The 27,096-nt window shown below is 32.0% G+C and overlaps 2 protein-coding genes and 1 long non-coding RNA gene across 6 annotated transcripts in view; 1 reads left to right on the forward strand and 2 right to left on the reverse strand.

The window, feature by feature from the left end:
- The window catches only part of prrt4b (proline rich transmembrane protein 4b), a 30,652-nt gene extending 26,394 nt beyond the window's left edge, over window positions 1-4,258 (reverse strand). Inside the window, exon 1 of the mRNA XM_087248169.1 lies at window positions 4,173-4,258. The gene's annotated coding sequence lies outside the window, so the exon portion shown is untranslated. The remainder of the gene's footprint in view (window positions 1-4,172) is intronic.
- Window positions 4,259-16,760: 12,502 nt separating this feature from the next.
- LOC147844700 (uncharacterized) overlaps window positions 16,761-27,096 on the forward strand; it is a 135,651-nt gene continuing 125,315 nt past the window's right edge. For 2 of the 3 annotated variants that reach the window (XR_015483113.1, XR_015483114.1), the window contains exons 1-3: window positions 16,781-17,058; window positions 20,049-20,287; window positions 22,636-22,773. This is a non-coding gene — a long non-coding RNA (uncharacterized LOC147844700). Of the gene's footprint in view, window positions 17,059-20,048; window positions 20,288-22,635; window positions 22,774-27,096 lie in introns of all 3 variants that reach the window. The other variant, XR_015483112.1, reaches the window with a different exon arrangement.
- Window positions 19,030-24,111, reverse strand: lepb (leptin b). 2 transcript variants are annotated; one of them, XM_087247206.1, is made up of 3 exons: window positions 22,579-24,111; window positions 21,827-21,968; window positions 19,030-20,377 (listed from the first exon to the last, which is right to left on the reverse strand). In XM_087247206.1, exons 2-3 carry the CDS (start codon window positions 21,962-21,964, stop codon window positions 20,009-20,011), a joined length of 507 nt encoding a protein of 168 aa, XP_087103332.1. In that variant the 5' UTR covers window positions 21,965-21,968; window positions 22,579-24,111; the 3' UTR covers window positions 19,030-20,008. The 2 variants fall into 2 exon arrangements, with proteins under 2 accessions (XP_087103332.1, NP_001025357.2); NM_001030186.3 differs by lacking the exon at window positions 22,579-24,111 and having other exon boundaries at window positions 19,900-20,377; window positions 21,827-21,964.

Consider the following 27,096-nt stretch of genomic DNA (forward strand, 5'->3'; position numbering starts at 1 on the left):
AGTTTGCATGTTCTCTTTGGTTTGCATGGGTTTCCTCCGGGTGCTCCGGTTTCCCCCACAAGGCCAAAAAAATGTGGTATAGGTGAGAAACATGTGGTATAGGTGGATAGGCTAAATTGTCCATAATGTATGTGTGTGAATTTGTGATGCTTCCCAGTGATGGGGTGCAGCTGGAAGGGGATCTTCTGCGTAAAACATATGCTAGTTAAGTTGGCGGTTTATTCCGCTGTGGCGATCCCTGATCAATAAAGGGACTAAGCCTAAGCTTTTATTCATGTAGAAAATCATAATACACAAACACAAATCTCATTGGATCTTGCAGAAAGACATACATTTTTCAAGATCATATTGAAGCATCAAAGATTTTGTTTAATAATTTTTCCAAGGAAATCATTCCGATATGATTTAAAATATCTTCATTTTTTTCCTAAAGATAAAAATTAACGTTTGAGTCAGTGTGAGTAAAAATCCCACTTATTCAAAAGAAGAAAGGACCTGAATGAAGCCATCAAGGATCTGTAAGGTTGAAAGATTACAGTTGGGTCAAAGTCTCCGTCACTCACTATACTGTACACATTTTTAAATGTGGTCTAGCACTGAAGATCTTCTTAAGTGTTGACAGATCGACTCGTCATGATATCAATTACTTTAACAGTCCTCTAGACGTGCATGACGGCTGTGGGAATCACTGGCTCACGCCTTTGATTTATCCACCAAACCGTTCAGGCTCTTATCATACAGACAATATGGGGGAAGGGATATTTATGACCTGCAGCCATAAAAACACACAAATGCCTATAAAGGGGTTTTCCTTTAAACACAGTCTAAAGGTTTTTAGAGACAGCGAAAGTCATTAGCTTAACCTTAACCTCAAATTAACCCAACCATGAACCAGAGCAGGCATGGTCTTTTAGATCATGACCTAAATGCAGCATAGACCTAACATACAAAGTCTCAGACAATTTAGTGCGGGTTAACCAAAACATAAAAAACAGAAATTCAACCTAGCCCTAAACTACAAAGCGTTTTAACAATAAAAAGCTTAAACAAGGATTTAGGGTATTGGAGGATTCACAGGGAAAAAAATTAAGTTTAAACAGTTGTTGACAACTAAAATTTCAGAAAATTTGCTTTAAATTAAACATGATTTTATGACGTAACAATTTGCTTTAAAAAATTAAATAAAAAAAAAACACGTTTTTGCATGAACAAAGTTGAAAACATCCCAATGTTAGCAAAATGACAGTACTTGAATGTTTTGTTAGGTGACATGGTGGCGCAGTGGGTATAGCACGATTGCCTCACATGTAGCAAGAAGGTCGCTAGTTTAAGGCTCAGCTGGGTCAGCTGGTATTTCTATGTGGAGTTTGCATGTTCTCTCCGTGTTCGCAAGAGTTTCCTCTGGGTGCTCCGGTTTCCTCACAGTCCAATGACATGTGCTGTAGTTGAATAAGCTAAGCTTAATTGTCTGTAGTGTACGTGTGAAGTGAAGTTTCTAAGTGATGGGTTGCAGCTGGAAGGGCAACCCTGCATAAAACATATACTGGATAATTTGGCGATTCATTCTGCTGTGGTGACTCCATATTAATAAAGGGACTTAGCCGAAAAGAAAACAAATAAATGTTTTGTTTATTATATACATATAACCTGTATACTAGATGTCGCATTTTGTCCACAAGTAAATTTTCTGAAGTAATGTTATACATTAAAAACAGATTGAATTCACTAAAATGTTAAGTAACGAATTAAATATTCGACCATTATTCATCATAACTCGTATGTTTATGTATAAAAGGTAATAACAATTTTGTGAATTTTTACATAATCAAATAAATAAAAGCATTAATTGACCATACAAAAATTTAAATGATAAAAAAGCTTGCTTACAATTATGTAAAATCTAGTGGTTTGAGGCATTTTTAATAATAATAAAAAAACTAATAAAAATATCACACACTCAAAAAATAATTTTTGTGCTTGTTCCAACTACTTTCCTAAAATAAGCTGAATCATAACAATTCTTGAGTTTACTTCCTGAATAACTTAATTGTTTTATGTTCAAGCCACTTAAATTTGTAAAATGTAATTAACTTAATCACTTTGTGTTGGGGAAAACAAAGGAATTGTGTAGAACCCAGATTTATTTTACAGTGCATTTGATTATTATTATGCAATCTTTAAAAATTTATTAGTATGTTAACTTATTATTATCGTTGTGAATATGCCTGACAAGATTTTGGTGTGTAAGAACTATTGTTACACTGAATGACATAATAGTGGGTGTCTTGTGAAAAGGTTCAAATGTATGATAGTTTTTTTTGTCACAGACAAAATTAAATTTTATAGAAAATTTAATAGAACAAATTCGAATGAACAGAATAAATAAACTGCATTACACTTACTTTTAATTTTTTTAATTCTTATACTTATTACTACTACTACTACTAGTACTATTAATCTTATTTTTTAAAGTAAAACATCTGTAGAGCTGGTCTTATCAATTTGAATCCCCCATTAAACTTTAAAACAAACAATAGATGGTGGATTAACAACAATAACATCATATCCACAGGCGGCATCGTTTTATTGTATTATTTTTATATTATGTTATATTATCATAATTGTGTAAAGGTTCAAATGAATGATTTTTCTGTCACAGACAAAATGAAATTTAATTGAAAATTTAATGGGACAAATTCAAATGAACAGAAAAAAATAAACTGCATTACACTTATTTTAATTTTTAAAATTCTTATACTTACTACTACTTCTACTACAACTACTTCTACTACTACTACTACTACTACTACTGATTGATAGAGCTGGTCTATCAATTTGAATCTCCCATTAAACTGTGTGAGAAATAATTCAAAGACCTTATATTTATATACAAAAAAAATATTCGCTTATAAAAATGAGGCATGTTTTCATTTAATTTTAGTATATTTAAGTTTAATAAGTACATTTTTGTGTCCATTTATGTTAAATTGCATTTACAAAAGTGATTTCAAATGTATTGAAAGGATATTAAAGGCCAGAAAAAAATCAAATATATGGTTGAATTCCTGTTCCGATGTCATTCAGCATTATTATTGTCAATATTAATTGTATTTTTAGGGTGAAACATCTTTAGAGCTAGTTTTATCAATTTGAATCCCATATTAAACTGTTAAACACAAACTAGATCAAAACATCATGTCCACAGCTGCCATCGTTTTAACAGAACACCTTAAATCCCCCCAAACCGACTGATTTGTTGGAGAGCTGAATGTGTTGTTATTTTACATACAGTTTCCCCTCCCCTTCCCTCACACTGAAAATGCTGAACTCAATAATGTTGACTACATGTACACACTCATTTTCCACAACGGTGGCTCTCATGTGCCGTCACACTCTTCATTAACACGGCGTTATCATGCTGCAGGCCTGAATGGATCAATCCATGCATGTTTACACTGTATATGCATATATATTGATGAATAAAATGTCCTGATTATGATTTTTTTTCGTACCCTGCCTTTAAATATCAATGCTGGGTGAATTATTCTATCCTCGCTCTCACTATTTAAAAACATGTTGATATGTGATGTTTATGGATCAAAATATGTATACATTTTAGACATCAACACATTCCTTTTCAACCTGTTGACCTTTCTGACCATAAACACTTCAGCAAATATGACAGTCGTTTCCAAATGTTGCAAACGTTTTTCACCATCTTGGCACATCCATGATATTGCTCCTCAGGAGGACTTGATTACACTTGGCTGTGAAAACGTGATTAATGACCTGTCAAGCTAATGTTTTTGTGGGCTTTTCTCTGAAAGCATCCGGATCACCTGATTATCTGAAAACGCACGGGCTGCTATACGCCGGCTGCCTTTACCATGGTTACTGAAACAGCAGCAGAATGCATCCGAATCTGCCAGATTTTCCCTTCACCACACATATGTGAATGTGTGAAGGAGTATGACATTGTTCACAGTCACCCGGTATAGCGCAGCATAGAGCAAATACAGCTGTTTATAAACCTGACACACACGTTTCAGACTGAGACTGTCACATTTATACACCTACAGTACATCAGGATATTCAGATATCTGCAGTGAGGCTGTAGCTTCTGCATTTTGAAACATTCCTTTGGAAGATGAAGGAGAGAATAATAAACTCACCCTTTCTCCCCGAGGAGAAGAAGAAAACAATTCCAGAAGAGCCACCAGCACTGTACTGCAGGAGAGCGAGATCTGTGTCTGTGCGCGCGCGTGTGTGTGTGTGGGAGAGAGATCCGCTTTGCTCTCTCTCTCTCTCACTTGTTCTCTCTCCTCCCCTCGCTCTCTAGGCTGCATCAGTAGTCTAGTGGAGGATTCAGATGCACAATATCTGGTCACACCTCGCTGAGCATATTGTTAGAGAGCAGAGTGCAAGCACCCTACAGCAGGCAGTCGTCAAAGAATTAGGCAACCTACACAGAAAAAAAAATACATGCTCAAAAACACACAAATGAATGCATAAAAACCTACATGTGGCATATACTACTATTTACATATGTTTTTTTTCCCCCACAAAATTTTAAATACGCTTTTGGCAATATGAGTGCATAAATAAGTTTGTGGTATAATATAATATAATATAATATAATATAATATAATATAATATAATATAATATAATATAATATAATATAATATATTATAATATAATATTCAAAGTAAAAAAATTAGGAAAAAAAATACCAGCAATTGTATACACACACATTTTATATATTATTTTTATATTATATTTTCATAAATTATTAAATTAATACACACAGATATGCAGTCTCCCCATTATAGTAATTGTGAGAGCAACAATTATAAGACCTTACACTCACATTCCACAAATATTCACAATTATAAAAATTAGACATTTATTTTCAATATATTTATGTTTAATATATGCAAATTACATTAGCAAAAAAAATAAAATAAAAATGGCAAGCCATTTTTGTGTCCATTGCATTAACAAAAGTGATTTCAAATGCACTGAAAGCATATTAAATGCCAGAAAAAATGTCTCCTCTGATGTTTCAAATAAGCAAAAAAAGTAAAAAATATATGTGTGAAGTCATGATCTGGTTTCATTCAGCATTACAGATTTATAGTTAGATAAAAATTAAACAGCATACTTCAAAAAATATATACACATGTATATTAAAATATACAAATAAAATATACACATTCATTCAATTTTCCTTTGGCTTAGTCCCTTTAATCCTCAGGGTTTGCCACATCAGCAGAAAAAAAACGCAAAATTATCCTGCAAATGTTTTACACAGCGGATGCTCTTTCAGCTGCAACTCAGTACTCAGAAAAATCCATACAATCTTACATTTACACACATACACTACAGTTAATTTAGTTTATTCAATTCTTCAATGTCTTTGGACTGTGGGAGAAACAGGAGCACCCAGATGAAACCCACGCCACCCACGAGAGCATGCAAACTCCATAGTGAAATGCCAACTGACCCAGCTGGGACTCAAACCAGCGACCTTCTTGCTGTGAGGCGACAGTGCTAACCACTGAGCCACCATGTCGCCATAATAATACTCATAAAAAGACATAATAAATGTTTTTGCATTTAAATAATTAAAAACTTTTTGCTGAAAAATGGGTAAAAAGTAGTAGTTTGTAGATAGGGTATTACAAATAATTCAACAATGAAATACAATTAAAATAATGGCTAAGAGCAAATCAAGTTTGTATTCATGTGTAATTCTTTCCTCTGACTTTTTACGAAATTCTTAATTGTTTGTATATCCTTTTGTTGTATATAACTTTGCTGTTATTGTATGTGTAATAATGTGTTTTTTTATTTTAGTTTGCCTTTTTAAAACCTGGCAAGGGGCAACTAATGATAAAAAAAAAATTTGTCCTTGTAGCTAACTCTGGCTTATTTACAGTTTTACTGTTGATTAATGAGCATTGTCCCTGGTAAATAAATAAATTTCAAATAAAGCAAAGTGTAAAGATTTAAAATGACAGTTGATTACCATTATGGAGCTTCACTGTGACTCCCAGATGACACTGTTATAAATATGACTGACAATGTGTAGTGCGTGTCTTCTTTAAATCATGTTTAAAATGTTTGTCATTCATTATTAAAATAAAATATAACAGCTATATTACACCTATTGCTTTGATACATTGAAAATCCCTTTTCATCTTGCCTCAGACACAGAAATATCAATCTAAAAATGAATCACAAAATCCAACATGGAATTTAAAGAAACCATCTCTAACAGTCACAACAAAATGTTGCATCACACTTCATATCACGCTTCAGAATTGACTTTTGCCACACTTCTGTGTCTTGTCAATAGAGTGGCTTATCTCTGATCCCAGTCAAAGATAGCCAATAATAATCCATTCTCAATATTCCTCCTGGGAGAAGGAGCATTCTGGGATACGATTACCTCTCTGATCCCAAGGAATTCACCAAATTTAGAAACAATCAGAATTGTCCCGTCCCAGTGAAACATAATTTCCTGATGGAAAGCCCAACTTTGTACAATTGAAAGGAGCCTGTGTGTCTCAATGCCAGTTTGACCTCTGACACACACGCACACACAAACTATTTTTACCATTTACATTTGCTCCAGATCAGTACATCTCACGAGAACAGGCACCAAAGCTAATGTTTTTGAGGACAGGATGTTTTAATAAGGTGAATGGCAGAAGGCAGTCTTTCGGTTTTTGGAAAACATTTGGGTTAACATACTGTATGATTACAGCTTGATTGACCCAATCAAATAAATGTAGTTCATTTTGTAAACATTTTCACTTAAAATTGCTAGTAATCTTTTACAAATAATAACAGTATGTAGAAATGACAAGTGTAACACTGAATTAATTGTGAATTTTTTAAATATTTCTAAATTAAACTTTCATTAATGGATTTTTCAGGTTGTATGAGTTCATTGAAATAATGTCAAACTAATGCAAATATTAACTAGCGTAAAAGGATTAAATGTGTTGACAAACTTTGATGTTGGCTTAACTTTGATTTTGATGTTGCTAACATGACAATGTTATGGTTTGTTAAAGATATTACAATGAATAAGCATTTTACTTGCTTATTTAACACTGAGTACGTTTACATGGACACCAATTATCCAATTTTAATACGATTAAGACAATACTCTGATTAAGAGTCTAACATGTAAATATATATTTTTGATTAATATAATCTGATTAAGGTCATAATTGAACAAAAAAGACATCTGATTAAGACATGTGGAGTATGCATTTTGTGACAGGATATTCCAAGCACACATGGCTGTTTGACAATATTCTCTACACCTATTGAGTCAGTAGGACCACAGACACACACACACACTGCAAAACAGAGAGTTTTTTTTTTCCATATGGCATGCTGGAATCAAAATCCATTAAAACAACACTCTTCCATCAGTTCACATTCACATCCAAAATCTCATTTGTCATGGGGGGCATGCATGAAATGTTCCTAAATGAAAGTGAAAGAGCCAAACTGCAGTTAAAATTGACAAATTAAAAATTAAACACCTGAAATTACATGAGACTCTGGAGGAAATGTGAATAGTGTGTTGACGCAATGACGTTAATCAAATTATGTGCTGTAACATGTAAAACGGGATCATGAAAGAAACATTCAAAAAGCAACCAATGTAAACACATTAATAATATTGTCTTATTCAGATTAAGGCAAATAATTTGATTACTGATGTCCATGTAAATGTAGTCTCTCTTAGCAACAATTAGCATTGTGGTATATGCGTTTGATACAAATTAGAATGTTGTTAACATGAATTAGGAAGTTTCCAGCATGAACTAAAACGTTAGTAACATAACTTGGCATGCTGTGACAATGTTTCTGGCATGGATTAGCCAGTTAATAACCACAAATTAATATGCTGCTTTAGCATGAATTAACATGTTGTTAGCAATAATTAACATATTGCAAGCACGCCTTTACAAGCTACTAGTATGTTTTTAGCATGAAATTGCATATAGTTAGCAAGATTTAGCATACATACAAGTCTTTAAATGTTTTATGAGTCAATCTTAAAAACATTTATGGAGTAAACAGTCAAACTTTCGAAACTCATCTGCATATTTCTATATAGTATTTTCTACATTTAATATATATGTATTGATTTGTGCATGCATCCAATGATCAGTTTACAGGCATGTGTGAATACAAAAATGACGGACTACAAGTGTTTGTGCTGGCAACTTCACCAACTATTGGCCTGGCATGCATAATACAGATCTTTTTGTTATTTTTGTAGATCACTGAGAATGTGGATTACTGTGAAAATGCTGATGTTTTAAAAAAGCTAAGTAAGAACTCTGTTTTTAGTTTTTAATACACTGTTGTCATGCAAATGTTTCCTACATCTACACAAACTTTGAAAAGCATATCTCTGTGATATAACAACAAAATATTCTGACAGTGGGCAAAATGTCTGTCTGAGCAAAAGGCCATGTGTTATTAAAACATAGCAAGGCAATCTCTCTGTCTTCCTGGTATCTGGTTCTCAGTAGAAAGTTCAACAATTGTATTATGAGACACTTGCCAGAAGCAAGACACCATTGTCCACTTTTCATATTGCGGCAAAAAGCCACTTGCTCTGGAGGCCTCTTCAAAGGAAATCCATTTTTAAAATTAGATCAACCCATAACCCAACTGCACAGATGAAAAATGTGTAGTCATTAAGCTCAGCACAGCAAACAAAGGCTGACGCAATGCCTACAGTCCACAAAAAAAACTATGTTTTCCACCATGCATGATGTTTTCTGTATACAGTTTTAAAATAATGCAATGTCCATTTTACACCACGTCTCACAATATAATAGACTGTTCCACAAGCATCTCCCCATACTGACTCCATATTGTGGAGCTGCAGACTGAATAGGCCGATATAATGTGGGCAGGGTTTCCCCTTCTGACCCGTGTGCTTTATGTTCACCCACCCCCAGCATCCGGAGGAGCCCACAAAGGCTGCCTCTGATAGAGATAAGTACCTTTGTCTCTGGGGAACAATGAATCCTAACGGTCTGAAGCTAAAAGACACAAGTTGTGTTTAATGTTCAGTTTTCATTCCTTGGCTGTCCAGCTAATAGATGGATGTGGACTGAACAGAATTGATCAGACACACATAGGCAGTTACAGTGGTGTGAAAAAGCGCTTGCCCCTTACTGATTCTTTTTTTTCATGTTTGTCACACTTTATTGTTTCAGATCACCAAATAAATTTAGATATTAGTCAAAGATAACAAGTAAACACATCATTCAGTTTTGTAATTACGGTTTTTACTATTAAGGAACAACAAAATAAAAAACTACATAGCACCGTAAGAAATAGGTTTGACCTCTAAACCTAATAACTGGTTGGGACACCAATAGCAGCAACCAACTGCAATCAAGCATTTTCGATAACTTGCAAGGAGTCTGTTACAGCAATCTGAATGAATTTTGGCCCTTTTATCTTTGCAGAATTGTTGAAATTCTGCCACATTAGATGGTTTTAGAGTATGAACCGCCTTTTTAAAGGTCATGCCATAGCATCTCAATTGGATTCAGGTCAGGACTTTGACTAGACCACTCTAAAGTCTTAATTTTGTTTTTCTTTAGTCATTCAGAAGTGGACTTGCTGGTGTGCTTAGAACCCTTATCCTGCGGCAGAACCCAAGGCTTTAGCTTGAGGTCATTAACAAATGGGCGAACACTCCCCTTCAGGATATTTTGGTACACAACAGAATTCATGGTTCCATTTATCACAGGTAGTCCTCCAGGTCCTGAAGCAGAACAGAGTATTTTCCCGAAAGTTTTCTGGCAAAACTGAGACAAGCCTTTACGCTCTTTTTGCTCTGCAGTGGTTTTCATCTTGGAACTCTGCCATGCAAAGCATTCCTGCCCAGTCTCTTTCTTATGGTGAAGTCATGAACATTCACTTTAACTAAGGCAAGTTAGGCCTGCCGGTCTTTTATTGCTCTTGTGGTGTCTTTTGTGACCTCTTGGATCAGTTATACTTGTGCTCTTAGGTAATTTAGGCAGGTTTTTCACTGATCCATGTTTTTGCCATTTCGTCACCTTGATATTATAAGATTCTATCTGCGTTCTGAATGATTTAGAGATATCGAGTTTCAAAGTTTTTTTGCATTCCATAGCAAACAGCATGTGTTTAATATTTTTTTTATTTTTATAAAATGTCTTAAAATGTAAACACTTATAAAAAGCATCCCATAAAGTAAATAAGTTGTCATTTAATAAGAATATGTCAATAACTAAATTTTGACAAAAATGTTAGATAGAACCTTATAATTCCAAGGTGACGATTTGTAGATAACAGCTCTCACTGGTGTTTGCTGCAGTTCCAAAGCTTTATAAATGCCTTTATAACCTATCCCAGACAGGTAGATCTTCTGAATGTTTTTAAATTTCCTCCCTTTTTCACACAGGTTTAAGTAGTTTTAGATTTTTTCCCCTTAACGGTAAAAACCTTCATTTAAAAACTGCATGATCTGTTTACTTGTGTTATCTTTGACTAATATTTAAATTAGTTTGTTTGATGATCTGAAACATTAAAATGTGACGAACATGCAAAAAAAAAAAAAAAAAAAATAGTGAGGGGCAACTACTTTTACACACCACTGCATACTGCAAGCCACGACTGTCACCTTAAAGCGATATTTTTATCAAAGCACATCGATTGATTTGCTCTTCAGTGTTAGCAATTTCAGCAGTGAAAATTAAACCACACTGAACTGAACTAAACTCATTTCTCAATTCTAAACTCTGAAAACACAGTTTGCTTGAATAACAATGTAAGATGAGGCCAAAAGTGATATCTGATCTATTTTTGCTCTTCATTTAAAAAACATGGGATCTTGTGTTGATGTAAATTTTCAAAGCATATTGATAGTTTTGCTTAAAAAGTGTAAAACTCCATTTTAGTTCTTTTGTTTGTGAAACTGCCAGACAACTTGTTTATTGAGGAATTTCTGCTAATAGAATACAAAGAAAATTTTAATATAAATCCAGTTAAATATTGATCAGTGATTATATTGCAATTAAAATGTGTTTTATTTCATATGAGATTTTAAATTGCTATTTCTTTCTTTTGTTTCAGTAAAAAAAATCCATATTTTGCTTATGCCACTAGGTACCTGAATAAAACCATTTGCACATTTTTTTTCATTGTAATCAGCTGTCTAAAAAAAGAATAATAAAAATTTTAAAGGCACTTCCAACACAAAATTTGTTTCAAATTAATTGTCCCAGCTTATAAGACACTATTATTTATTTATTTTTTACCTAATATAATAGTTGAGAAAGCAATTCGTAAAGGCACAACAGGTCATTAAAAAACAGTATATGAAAAGGCGTAAAGTAAAAAAAAAAAACAGTATTATTTTAAAAACAGTACAGTGATTCTAAAGTACTTCAGAAGGAGTACTTACTCATGTGTATATGATTTCAGAAACAGTTGCTGTTGAAGTGCAATGGGCATGCTCCTACTGCAGTCACACATTCATGTCTGAAAAATACAAATGTCATAATTTACTTCAATAATAAGAGATTTATCTCAGTGTAGATCTTATTTGTGCACAAATATAAAAACACAGGACATTAACATGAACTTCACTGCATAAACACAGCATAAAACTTGTAAATATTATTATTATTATTATTATTATTATTAATTTATTCAAAAATGTGTGGGAATGCATGGAAAATGTTGAAGTCATACTTTAACTCACTTTTGTACTGTAAAAAAAGTAAAATTCAGGGGTCAAAGAAAATCCTACGGTTTACACTGATAATTCAGACCTTTCTGTGGCTCTCATATGAACTCATGATGAAAATTTTCTACATATAGAATGTTGTAGCCATAAAGTTACAACCTGTGCTAATTTGCACCTGCTTCTGGCAAAACATTCGGAAACACTCAAATTAATTACTTGTCAACTCTGTTACTGGGATATTTCAGAGAATTTCCCATTCCCTTTTTAAAATCAATAATAAAGGAATACATAAAATTTTGTTTTAGACATGCCATATGGCATCTGGTTTGATGTTAAGCTAAAGCACAACATGGTGTAAAATGTCTGCTTTGTTTTTGTCAACTCTGTTATAGTTTAGAAAGTGTATTAATAAGTTAAAAAACAAGTAACAAAATGAAATCACATTTAAATATTTTCCATTATTTTACATAATGAATTCAGATAATTGAATAATGAATTATTCATTTGCTGTATATGATTCCAATTAACCAGAATATGCCCATTCCATATTCTGAACTTAAAAAGCAAATTATTAGGAAGAAACAGCAACTGCCATTGAGTAAATAATTATATAAACCATAAGAATTATTAACATTTTAGAAAATCTAACTAAATTCTAAATGCTGTGGTTATGGAATGTGATTACACCTATAGGTTATGTAATCACTTACTACAACCAATCTCTATTCACTAGCTTTGGGTTTTATGATAACGTATGCAAAAATTCCTGCAAGCCACCATGTGAAGCAAAGGAGCACCTGGCTGTCATACTGTATGTAGCAAATATTAATTTATCAGAGTGCAGATAAATGGAGATTTCCTACGGGACTTGAAAAACAGATGCTCACAAACAAGCCGGTGCACAATGAGAATCAATAGCACTATTGTGTGCACTTCATCTTTTAATGCATTCAAACCAGCACCTCATGGGATATCAGCCAGCAGCGGAGAGAAATTTTTAGCAACATGTTAGCTAGTCCACACATAGGCTATTTGAAGGCGGCGAATGCAAGCATGTGTGGGCGCTTCAGCTAGAATGCATGCATGATTAACAGCTATGTGGGAGTATTTGTTTGCACATCTGTCTTAAAAGTCTGAAGTTATTACATAGCATCCAGCATAACTGAATACACCTGAATAGAATTGTTAGAAATTTGTTTTCAATTGATGCTTTCTTTTAGATGGTATACAATGAGATTCATTAAACCATTTTCCTTCAGCTTAGTCCCTTATTTATCAGGGGTCGCCTCGCTACAGCTTACTTTATGTAATTCATTTATAGTGAATGTCTGTGGGGGAAACCGGAGCACCTGAAGGAAACCCACACAAACACAGGGAGAACATGCAAACTCCCCACAGAAACACCAATTGGTCCAGCTGGAACTCTAACCAGTGACTTTCTTTCTGTGAGGTGGCAGTGCTAACACTGAGCCACCATGCCGGCCTATATATTGAGATATTTGTGCAAATCTTGTTATTTAGTTTTACTTAGATTAGTCAAAACTGGAACTAATTTAACTAAATATATTTATAATATGATGTAAAAATAAGTACACCCCAATGGAAATAGGCAATGACATTTAAACAAACTGGAAAAACTAAATATTAAATTTGGTTACATTGTTTTTTGAAGGTTGGATTTTTTTTGGAATACCTCACTTGCAATTTAATTTATTATTTTTGTCGATTTATTTTAATCTATATTTATTTCTACATCACGGTGGCGCAGTGGGTGGCAATATTGAATAAGCAAAATTGGCCTTTGTGTAAGTTTGTGAAAGAGTGTGTATGGGTGTTACCCAGTGATTCGTTGCAGCTGGAAGAACATCTGCTGCGTAAAACATATGGTAAATAAGTTGGTGGTTCATTCTACTGTGGCAACTCCTGATTAACAAAGGGACTAACCGAAAAGAAAATGAATGAATGAATGAATGAATGAATATTTATTTCTCATGTTAAACATGTCTTATTTGTATTTAAACTACATTAGTAAAATGTGTGCTGTCAACTGATTAGTCAGGTTAAACATTTGCATTCACATAATATCTGTGTGTTTACTTTATGTGTGTGTGTATGTACTGTATATGCTAAGCTTTTACTTATCAGAGCACACGTGCTGCTGATGCTGTGACAATAAAAGTGATTTAATATAGATATAGGTTAACTAGGCAGGTTAGGGTAATTAGGCAAGTTATTGTATAACAATGGTTTGTTCTGTAGACTATCGAGCTTAAAGGGGCTAATAATTCTGACCTTGAAATGGCTTTTAAAAAATTAAATACTGCTTTTATTCTAGCCAAAATAAAACAAATAAGACTTTCATTAGAAGAAAAAATATTACCTACATATATCTATTTTTTTATTACAAGCATTATTAACAAGCAAACCAGATTAAAAAGTAACACAAAGTAAAGTAACACATTACTCTCCTTTAAAATAACTAAATACTTTAAGTGTAAGATTTTAATATATTACTTTTAAAAGCAACACTCATGTAAATGCAAATTTGTATTTTATATGCGATTGACAATGATTATCAGCATAATTTTCAAAATATCAAAATAATTTTCAAAGGGAGTGTACTTGTATGCCGGCCACTGTATATAGCTCATAAACAATGTTTTGTAACACATGTACAACTGGATTTATATTGCATCACATGAGATATCAAGATGTTTTTTTGTGACCTAAACGCACCTGGTAAACACACTGGGAACAGCAAATCTTCTTCTCTATTTGAAGAAGTCATTAGCCAGTAAGAGTTCACCGAGCATGTCGAACACACTGAGAAAAGAAGGGCCGCAGGAGAGTGTAATGTATTGGGTTTGGATCAGCAGCAGTCGCTGGCACGCTGGCAGATTATACTGGATCAATGTGCACATGTTTAATGCATCAAGCTCTGTCTACCCAGGAGGCAAAACACACAGCGCAATTACACTGAACTTGTATTGGTACAATGCAAAAACAAGTCAAAGCTACACTGGGTGAGAGTAGACAGAAAAATAAAAAAGGAAACAGTGAACCTTGCACAGAGGAAGCCTGACCCTCTCCTGTCTCGCTGGCCCCCAAATCTGAACAATACTGAGAAACAATAGATGGGGAGGCTACTTTGGATACAAAGCGTACACCCTAGTCGCCTGGAAAAGCTTTTTGCAGCTCTCAATGACACATTTATCTCCAGTACTGCTTTTTAAAATCATCATTGCTATTATTTTTAGATCGAAATATATAAATAAACTACGAGGGACAAAGCATTTGAGACTGTTTCAAAGTTTAAAGTAATTTAAAACCCCAAAGGCTCTTTTCAGCTACAAAATAAAACTACTATACTACTAAATATACTACACAATAAAATAATAACAATAATAAATACCCTCCTAGCAATTATCTGCTATAAGTTGTACAAAGTTTTCATGCTACCTATAAAGAATGAAAATTTAACTTTAAAAAAAGAGGAGCAGCAATTGTGAGCTTTTGCTGACATCTTGTGGGTTAAAAGAGAAACTACAGCTCAAACTTTAAACGACAGCTTCAGGTTTGTAAATCTTACATTCATATTTGGTTTAAAAAGGGGTAGGGGTAGTAAATTAAAACTAACCATGTTTTTTTTTTTTTTTTACCACAAATAACAAAAATAAAAACTGCTTGTAGTTAAACCACGGTGACAACGGTTTTGTTAATCTAACCATAGTTTAACCAAATATTTGTGGTAAAAATAAAAATGATAAACAATAATATTGAATGGCAAAATTTACTACATGGTTACTACACTTTTAATGTATCAAAACCATAGTTGATTTTCTTCTTTATCCAAACATATTTATTTTATCCAAACATATTATCCAAACATATGAGTTTGGTAGTGATTCACATACATGCTTACCAGTCAAAGGTTTATATATATATATATATATATATATATATATATATATATATATATATATATATATATATATATGTATGTGTGTGTGTGTGTGTGTGTGTGTGTGTGTGTGTGTGTGTGTGTGTGTGTGTGTGTATATATATATATATATATATATATAATTTTTTTAAATGCCTTTTGCTCAAGAAGCATGCATTAATTTTATCTTAAGTACAGTCAAAAAACTGCACATTTTTAAAATATATAGTTGTACCATTTAAAATGACTCTTTTCTTTTAGAAAATATTTATAATGTTATTTTTTAATACCTATGTTTTTAAAGCTGAAATGTTTGATCATTACAAATCATTCTAATATGCTGATTTGATTTTCAAAAAAGTCTATTAATTATTATTATTATTATTAACAAAAATAGTTGAGTATTTTTTTCAGTATTCTTTTATGATTAGCAAATTCCAAATGTTACAATTTAACCTATCTGAAATAATAAAAAAAGCTTTTGTAACATTACCCACTATTCAAAAGCTTGGAGTGAGTAGAATTTAGCAAAAATAAAATGAGATTTTAATTTTTGCATAATGGATCAAAAGTGATGAATAAGACATTTATAGTGTGATTTATATTTCAAAAACATCTGTTTTCCGATCTTTCTATTGATTAAAAAAGAAGAAGAAAAAAAACACTCAGCTGTTTTCAACATAATAATAAATGTTTTTAGAGGAGCTAATTGGCATATTAATATTATTACTGAAGGATCATGTGATTGATGCTGAAATGTTTTTAAATCACAAAAAATATTAACAGTTCAAAATATATTAAAATAGAAAACAGTTATTTTAAATAGTGCAGAAGATCAAAACAAACTTATTTAAGAAACATGAAAAAACGTAATAAATCATAAAACCTTACCTATGTACAGTCTATTTATAGGCCTAATTCAAAAACTGAATTACTACAACAAACTACAGTCTACATGGTATTTGTAGCAATGCTGTCATCCCTTTACAACAATTTTCTTAATTTAACTTTACTTAACACTAAAAAATCCTGTCAGCCAATGCAAAACAGCTACAAAGCCTGTGACGTAAATGCATCCGTTCCCGCTTAATTTCTCAAACATATAAAATGTGTACTGAAAAGGGATGAAGTCAGCGGCATTTGATGGATAAGACAGTATTTGAGGACATTTTGTTACTGTAGGCCTACCTGCTCAGTCGAAGATCGACAAGAAACCGTAGTTGGAAACGCAAAACAAACAACCATTCCTTCTGGATTTTAACTAAACTTTAACATAACGCTCGACAAACTTCACCATTAACCAATCAGCAAGCTTCATTCAACACGCACAACGTCAAAAATGGATAAAAGGTCAGTAATACGCGACAGTCCACCTGCTCGTGATTAACAACAGATTAAGATAGCTGAAAAAATAAGTATCAGTGTTGTTTGTTTGTTTATGCTATTTTTGACGAATATAGTAGACAATTTATTGACTTTTATAGGCTGTTATAAAGTTGTGGAGTTTAATAAAGTGGGTTGATGTTGACTATATACATTTTTGTTGTTACCTCATTATTTATTCGAAAGACCCCCTCCTCAATGACAAAGGTCCAGAATGTGTCGTATACATGAGCTTATTTGTTCTACTTTGACTGCTACACCATCATAAATTGTGAAAAATGCTTCAAGACCAAGCCAAATCATCTGTTGATCGTCAACAAACTATTATTTTTCACGAATCTAACATCCAGCTGTGAAAAAAGACATTCAATCGGATGTAAGTGAAGTCATCTTTCACCACTGTATTGTTTCCTAATAGGGAAAACATTACAAGTACTTTTATTTTAAATCTTGGACCTTATTCTTGAAACAAAAATGAACAATAAAAAGGTGTGAAGCTACAAAAGTGGCCCATAATAAAATGAATTTGAATACTAATTTGGCTATTGTTGTTATCCATGAAATGTATCAAATGCACTTATTTTACAAGAAAGGCTTGAAAAATCATAAAGCTCTTTTATTATTATTATTATTATTATTATTATTATTATTATTATTATTATCATCATTATGTTTTCATTATTTATAATTGAAATTACCAAATTCTGACTAAGGAAAGATGAATGTGCTGGCCAGCTTGTCATTTGACTAATAAATGAAAATAGGCCACAGTTTTTAATTGAAAACTTGAAAAGTTTCCTATTTGTTTTCTAATGATATAAATTTTCTAATGATGTAATAAATTTGTATTTTAAAAATAAGTATTTATTCATATTTCTTTTATCTAAATCTTAAGGAAATATTTTGGTACATTGAAAAGTTATGATGACCATCTGACAAGCTAATCCATCTTAAAATGTCACTAAAATCCAATGAGGATAATACCTGCAAAAATGTCCACATATTTGAGAAAAAAAGAAGCACCCGTTTCACCAGGCTGGCTACGGGCCTAAAAACAGTATTGTGTTTTTGTTGAAAAGATTTAAGAATAAAATATCATGCAAATTATGAAATGTTTAGTCTATATAATATAATATAATATAATATAATATAATATAATATAATATAATATAATATAATATAATATAATAAAATATAATATAATATACGTGCTGTCGCATTACAGCAAAAAGCCTTAAGCCTCGGCTGGGTCAGTTGGCGTTTCTGTGAGGAGTTTGCATGTTTTCCCTGCTATTGCGTGGGTTTTCTCCGGGTGCTTCGGTTTCCCCCACTGTCCAAAGAAATGTGGTACAGGTGAATTGGGTAGGCTAAATTGTCTGTAGTGTATGAGTGTGAATGAGTAAGTGTGGATGTTTACCAGATACGGGTTGCAGCTGGAAGGGCATTTGCTGCGTAAAACATATGCTGAATAAGTTGGCGGTTCATTCTGCTGTGGTGACCCCAGATTGATAAAAGGACTAAGCCGAAAATGAATAAATGAATAATAAAATATAATATAATATAATATAATATAATATAATATAATATAATATAATATAATATAATATAATATAATATAATAATGTGACCACAAACCTTTCTTAAGTCTTAAGTTTGCCTTGTATAGTTTGTTTTGATAGGACAAAATTAAGCCAAGATACAACTAGGCTATGTGAAAATCCAGAATCTGAGGGTTCAATAAATAAATGAATAAATAAAAAAATCTAAATATTGAGATAATCACCTTTAAAGTTGCTAAAGTTCTTAGCAGTGCACATTACTAATCATATATTACAGTAGGAAGATTTTGTGGTATAATTTAATTTAATAAGGCTACTTTCGGGCTTTTGGAAATTTTTCAGACTCCAGTGAACTAATAATTCTTTTTTTGTTACATTTCAAATCAGTCAATAAATCCAAGAAGTTTGAAGTTTAAACAAGTTTGAAATACATTAACTAATTTAAATACTGTGTGAATATACTTGTAACTATGCTGTTGCCTACATTTCTATTGCTGCTCATTTCTGATGAAATTATTAAATCCAGAGAGATCTTCCTATTCAACTGCTGCCTGTTCTCCCTTTATTGGCCACATACACAAATGTGCGGTCTGTATGTTTGCTATCCAACTTCTCATAAAGAAGACAAGTTATGAAAGCAGAACATTCAAAAATCTCTAAATGGAGCAACATGAAAATAAAATAATGGTTTTGCAACTTGTGTCCTGCCCTAAAATTCTCAGCCAGTGTCGTCATAGTTTTGTCTTTTAGAAATCCTGGCGCTAGCACTACACTTAATCCCAAATAACTCAAAAATAAAACAAAAAATTAAATAAATAGAATCAACCATGCTTTAAAAAGTAAGGCTTTTTGCTCTTTATTGTTGTCTTTTCCTTATTTAATGAAAAGTCATTAGAAAATAAAATCTCTACAGTGAAGAAAACCATAAGAAAACTCCAAATGACAGATTCTGATCTAATAAAAATAATCAGTCTCACCTAATTATGTACAAACGTGTTAGGACAAGTTTCTCTCCATTACAAAAACAAGAAAAGACAGTATAGGCCACTGATTTTTGTAAACATAATTTATTTTAAAAATCTTAAAAAAACAAAAGTGCATACAATCTTTACAATCCTTCTTCTTACAGTATATAACACATATTATAACACAATCCACAACTACAGGCAAGTTGGAATTATCAGTGCTATGTTGTAATATCAAAAATATAGCTTAGAAAATAGAAAGCTGCAGCACTAACATAAAAACTGAGAACTAAACAAGTGAAATAAGTTAAATAATTTAGAGAACTAGTCCTTGCATGTGCCATTGTGTTTTAAAAGTGATGCATAGAAGTAACAATGCATGGCTTACACATTTCAGAGAATGAATGTCTCAGCCACATCTGTATCTTTGCAGTATTTCAGTTTGTCTATGTTGAGGCAGAGCTTCTCCAGGAACCTCTGGAGCTCCAGGAGGTGCAGGTAGTTGGAGGTGACGGGGAAGGCTGTTTCTTCTTTATGCACCGGGGTCTCGGGATTGGGTAGAGGGCATCCCTGTGAGACGGCCAGTTCCTCCAGTGTCCTCAGGAGAGTCTCTAAGTCTATCTGGACCTGCTGTAGGTGCTGAGCTGGAGGAACATGCAACCGCAACTGCAGGTAACTCAAGTAACTCAAGACAGAACTGAGACCATCAATGGGGTTGTCGATGTCAGGGCCGAAATCAATCTCTGGAGACATCTGGAAGTGCTAGAGAGATATGCAGATGTTACTGATTGTAATTGTTATGTGTTTTTATATGTAGTTGACGTTCAAACTATTAGTGGAATTTAGTCATTGATCATTCTGCTGTGGTGACTCTTGATAAATCAAGAACTAAGCTGATGGAAAATGAATGAATGAATAAAAAATGTATCATTTAATTAGAAAGGCCAAGAACCAAGAGCCTTTTTTCCCAACATTTTTAAACAACATAGTTTTAAAAACTAATTAGTTTTTGCCATAGAGTTAAAACATATTTTTTTTTTACCTGTTATTTTAGTAGTTATTTATACTAGATATTTTACTAGTCATTATACTAGTATTTGGCTTAAAGTGCAAATGAAAGGCTTTATTAAATCAGTTAATTAGGTTAACTAGGCAAGATCGGTTAATTAGGCAAGTTATTGGACAACAGTCATTTATTCTGTAGCGAATTGAGAAGAATAATTTCTAATCATTTTAATAAATATTGACCTTAAAAATATTTGCCAAAAATGTTAAACTTTATCCCAGCCAAACTAAAAGATATAAGAGTTTCTCAAGAATAAAAAACAACAGTACACAAGTAATTAAGTATATAAAAGAATGAGAGAATATAATTCTAAACGAAAGTTTTTATTTATAAAATATTTAAATAGATTTCTTATTTAGTAACACTACAGTGCTTGACATGATTTTTCACCATGTAGTTTTCTTTGCTTTGTTCCTGGTAACAAGAACAACATTAAGCTGTACTTATTGCCATATTTAAACATCACATTTGGTGTAATAAATACATAAAAAACTAAATGATATGATATAAAAAGGAAAAAAAAAGATGTAATGACAAACAACAAACAAAAAAAAATTGTACACTAATAAAAAATTATCTCAATTTTCTTAAAAAAAATGGACAATGCAAAGTGAAAAGAAAAAAAAAATACTGCAAATCCCATCAAAAAAAAAAAAAAATGTTTTATGCTTATTTATTTAAATGCAAAAAAGCATCAATTTCAATGTCCTGCCAACACCAAATTATTTTAGGCCAATAAATAAATGATTTTTCTATTATTTCTATTTTCTAAATACCAAAAGTACAAAAATATATCAAATTGAACTGAACATCAAGCATTTAATTAGTTTAGTCTAATAAATAAATAAATAATTTTACCAATTTGAAGTACATCATGCTAAACCAAGTGCCAACAATATTTTTAGTCCAATAAATAAAATTATGTATTTTCTGCATGTACTGTATGTCTAAATGTAAGCTTATTTATTGATTTCCCATACAGTGACAACAAGGAAATAAAATCCATATTTAGTCAGCTAAAGAGCTAAAGTTGTTTGTTTTCCAAGATGATTAAAAATAACATATTTTTGAGTTTCACAGAAAAAAAGTAAGTCATAGGGGTTTGGAACAACATGAAGGGGCTTAAATCGTTGCAAAACATTTACCTCATCTTTGATTTTTTTAATTCGGCTGATGGTGGTTCGAGCAATGATTCGTATCCTGTCTTCGGGAGCCGTGGGTCGACTGATGCTCACGGCCACCAGGGATGATATTAACAAGCAAAAAATCATTGAAGACTTCATATTTCTGCAAAAGACCAAATGAAATTATATTTTTTCAAATAGTTTGTTGTGTACATCAGAATATCCCAGTTCAATATGTTAAATACAGTAAAATAATGAATAAAGCTAGCCTAAACATTACTCATTTACACAACAGTTAAATACACTTTAAATAAGGTTTTACTCAAACACATGTATTTTTATTTTGTGCACTTTAAAATAAATAAATAAATACAAATTGACATTCCTTAGACAAAATGAAAGTAATACTATTTTTTATGTTTAGTTTTTAGTTTTTATTTATACATTTTAATCATTAGACAATACAAAACCAACATTAAAACTTAAGAATAATTAAAAATAATCATAATTTCAACTAAAATGTCTGCTTTCAACAATTAGATATGTTTATTTAACCACTAACTCAGCACGATTAGAATGATTTATGATCTTCACTACATTGAAGATTCATGCTAAATCAGTCCCTTAGTTGTGTGTAATTCAAAAAACCAAAAATCAATGCACTTAAGTTGCTGAGTACAGTCCAATAATAAATGAAACTACACAGTCAAGAAGCCTAAAGGTCATATAGAGATGTTTGGTGCCCATGTTGACAAGAATGAGTGAGCGCTTACCTCTGGTGTGTTGATGTGCATATTGAGAAACTCAAGCAGGAATCTCCCTTTTTATAGCTGTGGATGATTGACTCATTTCTCCAGTGAATCACCCTGATGCCGGTCTGGTCTGGTTCACCCCTGTGTCCATCATGAACTTGAAGACTAGAGAAGACCCTTTCAACAAGCCCGAAACATCAAACCCGGGGGCTCCAGGTAAGGACACTTCCAGTAAAGTTGTGGTTAATAAATCTTGATAAATGACAGCTGGGCCCCACATGTATTAGAGGGAGTTTGTTTTCACTTTTAAGGCTGTATATGTCAATATATTGACCTTTTATAGGACCGTATCTTTATTTGTCATGCTGATATGAATACATTAAAGTTGGGATATTTATGGGGCTTGATTTGTTAAAATTTGTTCAGAGTTTAACAGCACAAGTTTTTACCGCAAAAATTGGCTTGTTCGCTTAAGTATTGTTTTGTATATGTATACACAGTTAGTGAGATTATCTGCCAGTTGTACCCAAGTAATATTTATTGTTAGAATTTACTAAATTAATGATTGTGGCTATTTATGATGTGGTAAAACAATAGATAGAGTGTAGTACTTATAGTGCATCTCATATTATAGAAACAATAGTATAGACCAGTATAGAATTGATAGAAAATGATGTGAATAATTAGTCAGCAAATGTTATATTTGTTTTATGTGTTGACTCAACTCTAAGTTAACTGTAATAAGGTTCATAGTTTACAATTTATTTGTACATCTTTATTGGCTACGGAATGTTTTATGCAGTTATATAAATGGTAAAATAAACAATTGTGCTGCACATTTTAAGTTAATTGTAACAATGTGAAATATTCAAGAACATTTGAGTAAACTCAAAGTGACTAAAAAATAAAAGCAGTTTTGAATTTTTTAACAACTATTTTAAGGAGAAAATGATTAGCCCCTTTAAGCTATTTTTTTTTCTCTCCAAAACAAACCATCGTTAATCAATATCTTGGCTAATTACTCTAAGTAGCCTAGTTAACCTAATTAACCAAATTAATCCTTTAAATGTCACCTTAAGCTGCATAGAAGTGTCTTGTCAAATATCTTGTCTATTTTTTACTGTCAACATGGCAAAGATCAAATAAATCAGTTATTAGAAATGAGTTATTAAAACTTATGTTAAGAAATGTGTTGAGAAAAATCTTCTCACAGTTAAACAGAAAATGGGGAAAAAAATAAATAGGGGGGCTAATAATTCAGGGGGGCTAATATATCTGACTTCAACTGTAGATGTATATGGAATGAAATGCCATGGAATTAAGTACAAACAAACAAACAATATAAAGAAGTGAATAAATAAGATGTCTGCATGTTGAAATTGTCAGTTAAATGAATAATTGTTCCCCTTCATCTCCAGAGTTGCAACGAAAGTCACTTGTTCAAGATTTATTTTTCCTTTTTTAAGTACTGTAATTACTTGTATACTTTTTCATGTAATATACACTAGTTTTACTGGAAGAAATTGTGATAGACATTTATTACCACTGTACAGTATAGAATGTACTTTTCAAAAGTAACAAAAAAAAAAAAAAAAAAAAATTAAATAAAAATAAAATAATAATAATAATAATACTTAATAATTTAATTTCCATAAAATATTTACACAGTTGTTCTTACATTCTTATATAAATAGGAATAAAGGGATTTTTTGCCATTTTTATTCTTTTAATATGCTGTTTGATTACTAAAATTTATTTAACTATTCAAATAGAGTCAAGAAACAGAAAATCTAGAAACATTTTGACTACAAAAATGCTGATTTATTATTACAGCCTATTATAAATTCATAATGTTGAAAAAAATCAGAATTTCAATAGGTAGCTCAAAACATGTTTTCACCACTGTTAACATTTCTCATGAGTGTTTTTTTTTTTGGTTTACTGGCCACAAAAATGTGAAAACACAACTCTGCAATATTAAAGATGCATTCATGTCGCCTCTAAAAATCTTTCAGATAAAAGTATTGTACCTCAGTTTACATGACGTGACAATCATATGACTCAGATGTAGTTTATTGCACTCTGAGGCAGCAGTTTTCAGACGCAGGCAGAATCTGAAGGCAAAGCGACTGCTTTATGATTACCAGATTACAAATGAAAGCTGCTAAATAGTTAGCACACCATCATCTCTTAAACACTTTTATGGACATGATTTTAGTCAGCATATGTTTCTTATGACTGTATCATTTCATACTTTGTGTCTTAGCTTACAAAGATAATTTCTTTGAGTTTTCTTATTAGGAGATTTTTTTTCTTTTTTTCCTGATATGAATGAAAAATATTGTGAGACAAATTAATCAAAGTGGAGGCCGCAAAAGCTGACTAAGCACTTTATGTATTCTCTGGATGAAACTAGCTTGGCTGGAAAAGCCATGCATTCCTGAAGTGCTCTGAACTGTGTGTTCGTGCTCATGCGTGTTTCCTGTCTCTCGTCTATGTGTGAATATTTTTACTTGTGTGTGTGTGTGAGTGCGTGTGAATTTGTGCATGTGTGTCTGTGATGTAATTCCCTTCAGTGTAAGTTCCTGGAAATTACGTGGTTTGGGTTTCATTGGCCTCACTTTTATTACTTTAGTTGCATGTTGGTAGAAAAGAAAGTTGTCTTGCTTTTGATACACAATAGATATTTACTGCTGAATGCAATATTGTGTTGTAGACTGATCTATAGGTGTTAAGTTGGTGATGCATCCTGTAGTTCCAGATGACTTCAGTTTTACACCAGAGAAATTAGTCTTTTGTATATGTTTTTGGCACAATATTTTTTATGTAGTAGCATTTGGATTCTAAATTGTGCAATACTAATTTTACATAGAACAGAAGCAGAACTGAAGTAAACTTTATTCAATCAATAATGTAAATTATTATAATAATTGAAATAATTGATATTATTTCAAATTAATTTTAATTAAAAAATGTAAACTTTTAAACTTAAGTATATTTTATTTGCTTTTTAAAATTTATATATTTATTTTTGCAATATCTGATACAAATTTCCTATTTATTTTAATTATAGTTTTTACTAACGCTGGCAGTAAAACGCAGTTTTTTTGTTTGTTTGTGTGTGTATGACATATACTTGTTAAATAAACACACACATACATTGCTCAGCATGTAAAAGTACACCCCTCACAGATATTTAAATTAATATTTTTAAAATAGGAAGCTACACAATATTATATTTGTGCACATACATTAGATTAGTCCGTAGGGAAGCCAAATCTGGAGCATAGCTAACTAATTAACTCACGATAATGGGCCAAAAACTAGTACAGCAAAATGTATATGTTTTAGAAAAATAACAAATACAAATTAACAAAAAAAAGGAAAAATCAAGAATAAAAAAAATATAGTTTAACATTTTGTAGGTTGTAATTTTTTATGCAATATTTTGTTTGAATTCTAAATTCTTAATTTGTTTGTTGACTTAAATATTATTTTAATAAATATATCTGTTTAATAAATGGGGTGATGCGGTGGCACAGTAAGTAGTCTCTGTATGGAGTTTGCATGTTCTCTTTGCATTCGCGTGGGTTTCCTTCGGGTGTCCAAAGACATGCGTTACAGGAGAATATTGTAGGCTAAATTGTCCGTAGTATATGAGTGTGAATGAGTGTGTGTGTACGGATGTTTCCCAGAGGCATCCGCTGTGTAAAACATATGCTGGATAAGTTGACGGTTCATCACCCTAGATTAATAAAGGGACTAAGCCGAAAAGAAAATGAATGAATGAATGTTTAATAAATGCGTTTTGTTTAAATGCAACAAAATACTTTGCCTATATTCACTGAGACATTTGAGACATATTTTGTCAAAACACACGTTTATTTTGGATTCAATTAATTGTGATTAATGTTTGCCTATTCTTAAATAAAATTTAAAAACGTTTATTTTTGTTTATCTTTGTACTTGCTTTTTTATGTATTTATTTAGTTTTGCAATAATTATGAGTTCAGTATGTCATCAGTATTTTTAACTTGTTTTGCTGGAAATATGAATAATAAACAGATGACTTAAATGTTTCCAGACATGCATCGAAAGCCTCAAAATTCCAATTTACAGTCTGTTGGGTTTTTAATTACTGTGTGAGAGCAACGCGGCTTGGCTGAACGTGACTTGACAGTTTTTTTTTTTTTTGCCAAACAAAAGGCTTTTGAGTGATTAACAGTCCATTTACCGTAAATCCTAATTGGGTTCTCTTTGATGCTATTTTTTTGAGTCTGAGATATTTAGGGATAAAATGCTACTTGGTTTTGTTTCTGCATTTTTGTATTTTCGTTTTAGTCTAATTTAGATACTATTAATTTATGTTTTAATAACACATAAACACGTTCAGACTCTGATAATGAGGATTTGAGAGCCAGCTTTCACCTTTTGTTTTCACTTACTGGTAGTGCATTTGGCCCCTTTGTGCTCTCACACACTTTAACTTATGCTACATTGAGATCCAGTAATGTGGAAGATGGAAGCAATGGATGTGAT

Source organism: Danio rerio, chromosome 4 (genome assembly GCF_052040795.2).
Source record: "Danio rerio strain M-AB ecotype USA chromosome 4, GRCz13ab, whole genome shotgun sequence".
Classification (NCBI taxonomy): domain Eukaryota; kingdom Metazoa; phylum Chordata; class Actinopteri; order Cypriniformes; family Danionidae; genus Danio; species Danio rerio.

Bases quoted from the DNA above. Each gene is read 5' to 3' on its own strand.
- lepb (XM_087247206.1), bottom strand. From the start codon at position 21,964: ATGAAGTCTTCAATGATTTTTTGCTTGTTAATATCATCCCTGGTGGCC. The intron at 20,378-21,826 runs GTAAATGTTTTG...ATATCTCTCTAG, and splicing joins TTAAAAAAATCAAAGATGAG to CACTTCCAGATGTCTCCAGA.